The sequence below is a fragment of the Adiantum capillus-veneris genome, chromosome 23 (genome assembly GCF_014529385.1).
Source record: "Adiantum capillus-veneris isolate H3 chromosome 23, ASM1452938v2, whole genome shotgun sequence".
NCBI classification, from domain to species: Eukaryota; Viridiplantae; Streptophyta; class Polypodiopsida; order Polypodiales; family Pteridaceae; genus Adiantum; species Adiantum capillus-veneris.
The window spans coordinates 126,352,993-126,360,190 of NC_140953.1; the positions used below are offsets into that span (position 1 = coordinate 126,352,993).

A 7,198-nucleotide genomic window follows, 5' to 3' on the forward strand; every position below is an offset into this window, starting at 1 on the left:
GCGTTAGGAACAGCCGCTGGCAAGGTGGATAATTGGCTAGTTCACTGAACTAGCCAATTATTTTGTCACACATCAGACTAGCTCACTATGTCAATTATTTTGGGACAGGTCGGCCAAGTCACTAGATTGTCAATTCTTGGAGTGACAGGAAACTGGAATCATGCCGCTAAGTTTAGAATAGTTAATTCAAGTGCAGTAATATATTAGTCATTTGGAGGAGTGTGCACAAGCTGCGGCTTTCTAGTTCCTATCAAGAGTCCTCAAGCACGTTGCCTAAATGGAATCATTCAAACTAGGGTAGGATGGGGACAAATCTTTGCGCTAGAGCTCACATGCAAAGCCTGCATTCTCTGCGTCCTCTCTCTCTCTCTCTCTCTCTCTCTCTCTCTCACACACACACACACACACACCTCTTTCCTCTACAAAGTGGGCGCCCAGAGTTCTTCAGCTTGCAGCCTTGCACACGCACGCACTCACATGCAGCGGCATGCGTATCTCAACTAACCCAAGAGAACCCATGATTTTTCCCCACATGGGTTCACGAGCCCGCCTTCTTTACACAATACAGATATGGCGTTTTTCTGTAATTTCTGCGCAAAATGCACTTGCTTGATCAGGAAAGCAGTACGACCTCGTTGCGAAATTGCATGATTTGCCCAAATCGGAAATTTTGCATGCTAATGCCTTCGACTTCTGTGCAAAATGCGCTTTCCTGCTCAAGAAATTATGAGTACAACCTGGTGGTTTCCCCAATTCGGCAAATTTGGTTGTTTCAAGCTTCCGATTCTCTGCAAATTGCACTTTCCCGATCAGGAGTACATGAGTAAAACCTGGTTGTGAGTTTGAGGGCTTTGCCCAATTCAACAACTTTGCAAAAGCGGGAAAAAAGCTGGATGCTCAGCAAAATGGCCCTTTCTGCTGCAGTATTCTATCTCCTGCTCTTTGCTTTCCCCTCAGCATCAGTTGAAGCTAACCCACATGAAATTATTGAATGCCTGGATAGTCCTGATGGTTACACTTCCTCCTTCGCGGCGGCTGCAATAACAGCGACATCATCATCCTCATCGTCGTCTTCGCTTGCGGACATCTCTGACAGTGCCAAAGAGCCTGCTTTTGTGAGCTGGTTGAAGGGCGTGCGGAGGCGAATCCACGAACGACCGGAACTGGCTTATGAGGAACACGAAACAAGTTCTTTCATAAGGGATGAGCTCGATAAGATGGGGGTGGAGTATCGATGGCCAGTTGCGCACACGGGCATCGTCGCTTCGATTGGCTCCGGGAAGCTGCCCTTTGTGGCTCTCAGAGCTGACATGGATGCTCTCCCTCTCCAGGTGGTAACCATGAAAGCTGAGCATCATCTAATCCTTTGCTTTTCTTAATCAGGCCTTACCAAATGAGTACACTAAATAAATACTGAGAAGATAATTAATCTGAACTGATGGCATTAATTGTTTGGTAAAGAAATGGCTTGTTCTTATGCCCTCTTCAAACTGATGATAACATTTGGATGACTCAGGAAGCAGTGGAGTGGGAATACAAAAGCAAAATACCAGGAAAGATGCATGCATGTGGGCACGATGCACATGTGGCGATGCTTTTGGGTGCAGCAAAACTCCTGATGCCTTTACTGACAAAGATCAAGGCAAGAAATTATATAAACTTGTAGTACACACCTTAATCTTATCTCAAACATCAGTGTGTAAAGAATCGAGTATAGACTTGCGGTCGGGGAATTACACGAGAATAATGATGTTCGCTGTGAGCGAACAAGGTGTAAATCTCCTTGAAGGAGGGCGGTGCAAGCCAATATTCTCATCTCAAAAGCAGGGTCCAGGACACCACAGCCACACTGATAGATGGTTACCTTAGTATAAATTGCTAATATCTTGTTAGATCTTGCAGACATGCAATATAGAGTTAGAGCTAAAAAGTTGTGTTTGCTCATAGAAGGTGGCCGCTTTTCCAGCTACAGGAAAGTTCAAACCTTTTGAATCTAGAATCTAAAACAGTTCCCTGAAATGACAATCCTCTTTACATCGTCTGTCCACATAAACATACGAGTATCGCTAGGCGGCCTCTCTCTCTCCCGCCCCCCCCCCCTTTCTCAGCTCTCTCTCTTTTTTTCGCTCCCCCACTTTTGGCTTATAGCCTTCATCTCGCAGAACGTGACACGTATAAGGGTCACTTCCTCCACCATATTATGTTAGTAGATAGTAGATAATCCCATAGTTCTCATTAGGGTCACTTCCTCCACCATATTATGTTAGTAGATAGTAGATAATCCCATAGTTCTCATGGGGGCCCCAAGGATGCTTTTTGATTGTTTATAGTCCTGCAATTTGCCACTACACTCACATAATATTTTGCTCCCATTTACAGGGAACAATCATGCTCATTTTCCAACCTGCCGAGGAGGGCGGTGCCGGCGCCAAGCGCATGATCGAGGAAGGAGCCCTTGGCTCAGCGGAAGCCATATTTGCATTGCATGTCATGCCATCAGAACCATCGGGCGTGATTGGGATACGGGACGGCCCTTTTTTGGCCGGCTCAGGAGTTTTTAGATCCATCATCTCTGGTCAAGGTGGACATGCCGCGTTGCCCCATCTCACAGTGGATCCCACTATTGCAGCATCCTCCATCGTGCTGAGCCTGCAACATCTAGTATCGCGCGAGGCGAACCCTTTGGATTCTCAGGTTAGATGCTGTTTTGTACCTGCTTGAATTGTAATTTGTCAGTACAAGCACAAATGTCAATGGCCTGCAGACAAGTAATACATTAATTGCTGCCCATGTGATGGAAAATATGTGTAGTATATGGTACCAAAGCCCCACCTTAAAGGTCTCAGATAATACCTTATATCTTTTGCATTAAACAAGCTCTTGCAGAAAATTAGGGCATCAAACTATCATGCATGTGAGCAAAGGCATTGTTTGAACTTTGTATTCTTTAAAGAAGTTTAGACTCTCTTTCTCTCTCTCTCTCTCTCTCTCTCTCTCTCTCTCTCTCACTCACACACACACACACACACACACACACACACACACACACACACGAGAGAGAGCTCTCACACACACACACACACACACACACACACACACACGAGAGAGAGAGAGAGAGAGAGAGAGAAAAGAGGAAACTGGATTGACCTTTAATTCACAAGAAGTTTTGGACAAACTCTCACAATAATTCTCACATTGTGACTTACCTAAACATCATGAGCTTATGTGAGGGAGGCGTTGCATACCTAGCTAGGTACGACAGGGGGCAGGGGACCGCCTGAGCTTATGTGAGGGAGGCGCTGCATACCTAGCTAGGTACGACAAGGGGCAGCGGTGGCCGGCGGTCCCCTTCCCCCAATCGTACCTAGCTAGGTATGTAGTGCCTCTCGAGCAGAAGCTCATGATGTTGTGCATCGTACAAAAAACACTCCGTTTTCCTACATGACAAAATTTCTAAATCTTCTTGTGTTTCTATGTAGATTGGTTATCCCAATTCACACTTGAGTGTCATGTCTTGAGTTCGAGACCTGTTGTCGAAGAGATCTTTGAGATCTCTTGGGATTGTTTTGACAATGGCAGAATCTCTCTCTCTCTCTCTCTCTCTCTCTCTCTCTCATTCATTCAATGAATCAACTTGATCTCTTGGGCTTCTTCCCACAATGTGAAAATCAGGCTTCTTCTTCTCTCTCACCTTGCGCTCAATTACAGCCTCTGAAAATTGCCCATTAAACAATTTCTTCTAACTACAGCTGCTAGTGCTATTATTGCAGCTTGATTAATTTAAGCATTACTGCTGTGCATGTTTAGGTGGTGTCGGTGACGACCATGAACGGAGGCACTACATTTAATGCAGTGGCAGAGTCCATGGAGATAAGTGGGACATTCAGGGCTTTCACAAATGCCACTTTCAACAGGCTGAAACAGAGGATTCAGGAGGTAGCCTCTTATTATGTGACACCATCGCTTTGTTTCTTTGTTCTTGCTTGGGTTTAAGGTGCCATTGGTTATGTAGCATGGGTACCTACATGCGCGCCACACCCCGGGACTTCGCGCCACACCCCGGGAATTCACCACTCATAATAAGGGGATGTCACCTGCATTCATGAAATGCCGCTTTTTAACCCCCACAGGAAGTTTTGGACAAATTATTCTCACACTATTTCCCACATTGTGACTTACCTCAACATCGTGAGCTTCTGTGAGGGAGGCGCCGCATACCTACTAGGTACGATTGGGGGCAGGGGACCCCGGCGCATACCTAGCTACGTATGCGGTGCCCCTCGAGCAGAAGCTCATGATGTTATGCATTGTATGAAAAACACTGAGAAAGACTCCGTTTTCCTACATGAGAAATTTTCTAAATCTTCTTGTGCCCTATATATGGGGCCATTCTTTGTATTAAATTATTGCACCTTTCATTCTTTTTATAACCCCCTCCCTAACACAAGAGAATGTCAAAGCATGTTAACATGACACACTTTTATTTAGCATAGTCATGTTAGCGTAATTTGAAAAACTTGGGTTTTTGGTAAAATTTTTATAAATAATATAAAAAAAAGTGATTTGTACATTTGGATTACTTGTTTGAAGAGCTTTCTATTGATATAATACGACATAGATCTTGGTGATCCAGCTCATGTTATTGTGCGAGTTCACATACTGCAAAATTGTGCTAATTAGCACTGTCCGAGACTGCCTTTTTTGTGCATGTTAACATGCCGGGGGCTAAAGAACAAGAACAAGAACAAAATGTGCACTCACATACAAACATATCATAATATTAATAGCTGAGTTAAGATTCCATTGATAATTTCAGGTAGTTAGCAAGCAAGCAGAGGTGCATAGGTGCCACGCAATAACAAGTTTCTTGGAGGATAAGCACCCAGCCTACCCTCCCACTGTAAATGACAAAAAGATGAGCAAACACGTGCGCGATGTTGCCACAGAGGTAGTGGGTGCCAAGAATGTCATCGAGGTAGAGCCGATAATGGGGGCGGAGGATTTCTCCTTCTTTGCAGAGATCATTCCTGCAAGTTTTTTCTTCATGGGAATAAAAAATGAGTCTTATGGATCAGTTCACTCACTGCACTCGCCTTTCTTTGTTGTGGACGAAGAAGTCCTAGCTATTGGGGCCACAATGCATGCTGCCATTGCTTACCGGTATCTGGAGAATCATCCTCTGTTATCTGCAGGTAATGGAATGCATGACTTTGGGGCTTGCAAGTATCACAAGAAGATTTAGAAACTTTCTCATGTAGGAAAACAAAGTCTTTTTCAGTGTTTTTCATACAATGTATAACATCATGAGAGGCACCGCATACCTAGCTAGGTATGATTGGGGACAGGGCACCACCGGCCCCCCACCGGGCCGGCGGTCCCCTGCCCTCAATCGTACCTAGCTAGGTATACGGTGCCTCCCTCAAAGAAGCTCATGATGTTGAGGTAAGTCACAATGTGGGAATTATTGTGAGAACTTTTCCAAAACTTCTTGTGTATTATGTGTTAAATGCTAGGTTGCATTATGGCATGTGTGTGTGTAGAGAGAGAGAGAGAGAGAGAGAGAGAGAGAGAGAGAGAGATGCCTATTTTTCCATTGAAGCTACTTCCATTGAAATGAATGTACAGGTTGACAATCTACCTACTGAAATTGAGATGCCAAAGCCTAATGGCATCTAGCTATAGAAACGGTTCCATTCATGTAAATGCTCTAGGGATAATATAGACCACACCTCTGCCCTTGTACATTTATAAGCCATAGCCAAGCATTTTTTCCCATTGTAAACTTGGTGGAAATTCAGACTCACAAATTTCTAGGGTCTCTACTTTATTTACAACACACAAGTGACTCCATATTGCATGTGAATAACACAAGGTGGACACTAAAGAAAGTTCATAAATTTTCATGTGTATTATGTGCTCTTAATATGGATCCTTGCATTGGATAATGCTCTACTTTTCTTTTTCCTTTAGTTATCCTTTTTGTATCACTATGGTTCAACCTCGGGGACATGCGGGGGTGGGTGTGTGGCCGCAATCTTGTGAAAATTAGCCAATGCATTGTAAAAAAAAAGAGAGAGATGATCTACTAGTCACAGGATATGTCCTTCATTCTTAGCTAGTGCTAGGTCCCCCTCGCTTTTGTAAATTGAAAATTTTGATTTAAATGCAACGAGTTTGAATTGAAGGGTGAAAGAACCTTAGACAATGGAAGATGAAAGACAAAGAGAATTTGAACATCAAAAGTTAATACAATGTGTCTATACTAATTGTGTTTTCATTTTCAATTCTTTTATCCTATCCTCTAATTTAAGCTTCCTTGATCCTTATCAAAGGAATATTGCTTATTAATGAACTTCCAATTGCAAAGGGTTTTTGAGAAGGATTTTGATGCTTATTTCGAGAGAGAACTCCACAACCAGCATGTCATATGCTTATACATAGGGTATGCATTATGTGCAGCAAGCACACTTTAATTATTTAATTAGTAAAGCTTTGGGGATAATAGCATTACATGTGTCATATCTTTGCCAAATCCTAGAAAGTCAGCAACGTTACAAGCACAACATCATATTGTCCCAAATGCTTACAAATAATATTACAACGAATGATAATTGCACCAATAATCTACATTCTTTGAGGCTATATAATTTACTTTAATGGAAAACTCAACCATCGCATTAAAGGCACCAGAACGTAGTAATGGCAGAACATTAATGTCTTAATCTCAGAGAGGTGGCGGGTTAAAGTTGTAACGAGATTGATGAGGAGAGAACACGAAATCTTGCAAGCACACATGTACAACCAAGAGAGAGAGAGGTGGCGGGTTAAAGTTGTAACGAGATTGATGAGGAGAGAACACGAAATCTTGCAAGCACACATGTACAACCAAGAGAACACACCCGATGCCACTTCTTGTTCTTCACTATTCAAAAGGATGATAAGATCTACAAAATATCAGTGAGAAATACAATATAAATGATTATTGACCTTAGTACTTGAATGCCCAACTCTCTAAGTAGCATTTGAAACAGTTCTAGCTCACAACTTCAGCACCCCTATACTCAACCTATATACATAAGCAATCAATCATGGGATGTTGCTCCATGTGATAGTATGGCTTCCAACTGCGAACATGAACCCACTAGTAGATTAGAGACAATACCAATTCAATGTGCAATTGTGTAACCATAAAGCTGGA

The 7,198-nt window shown here is 42.9% G+C and overlaps 1 protein-coding gene across 3 annotated transcripts; it reads left to right on the forward strand.

The window, feature by feature from the left end:
• The first annotated feature begins 269 nt into the window (after positions 1 to 269).
• Positions 270 to 5,818, forward strand: LOC147428505 (IAA-amino acid hydrolase ILR1-like 1). Of its 3 annotated transcripts, XM_086497194.1 has the most exons (6): positions 271 to 1,331; positions 1,517 to 1,642; positions 2,380 to 2,694; positions 3,808 to 3,936; positions 4,817 to 5,192; positions 5,626 to 5,818. In XM_086497194.1, exons 1-6 carry the CDS (start codon positions 894 to 896, stop codon positions 5,628 to 5,630), a joined length of 1,389 nt encoding a protein of 462 aa, XP_086353320.1. In that variant the 5' UTR covers positions 271 to 893; the 3' UTR covers positions 5,631 to 5,818. The 3 variants fall into 3 exon arrangements, with proteins under 3 accessions (XP_086353321.1, XP_086353320.1, XP_086353322.1); XM_086497195.1 differs by lacking the exons at positions 4,817 to 5,192; positions 5,626 to 5,818 and adding an exon at positions 4,013 to 4,353 and having other exon boundaries at positions 270 to 1,331; XM_086497196.1 differs by lacking the exon at positions 4,817 to 5,192 and having other exon boundaries at positions 273 to 1,331.
• The last annotated feature ends 1,380 nt before the right edge of the window (positions 5,819 to 7,198 follow it).

Coding starts and splice junctions, on each gene's coding strand:
- LOC147428505 (XM_086497194.1), top strand. CDS start 894: ATGCTCAGCAAAATGGCCCTTTCTGCTGCAGTATTCTATCTCCTGCTC. Junction 1,643..2,379: donor CTTTACTGACAAAGATCAAG/GCAAGAAATTAT, acceptor TCCCATTTACAG/GGAACAATCATGCTCATTTT. Junction 2,695..3,807: donor CGAACCCTTTGGATTCTCAG/GTTAGATGCTGT, acceptor GTGCATGTTTAG/GTGGTGTCGGTGACGACCAT.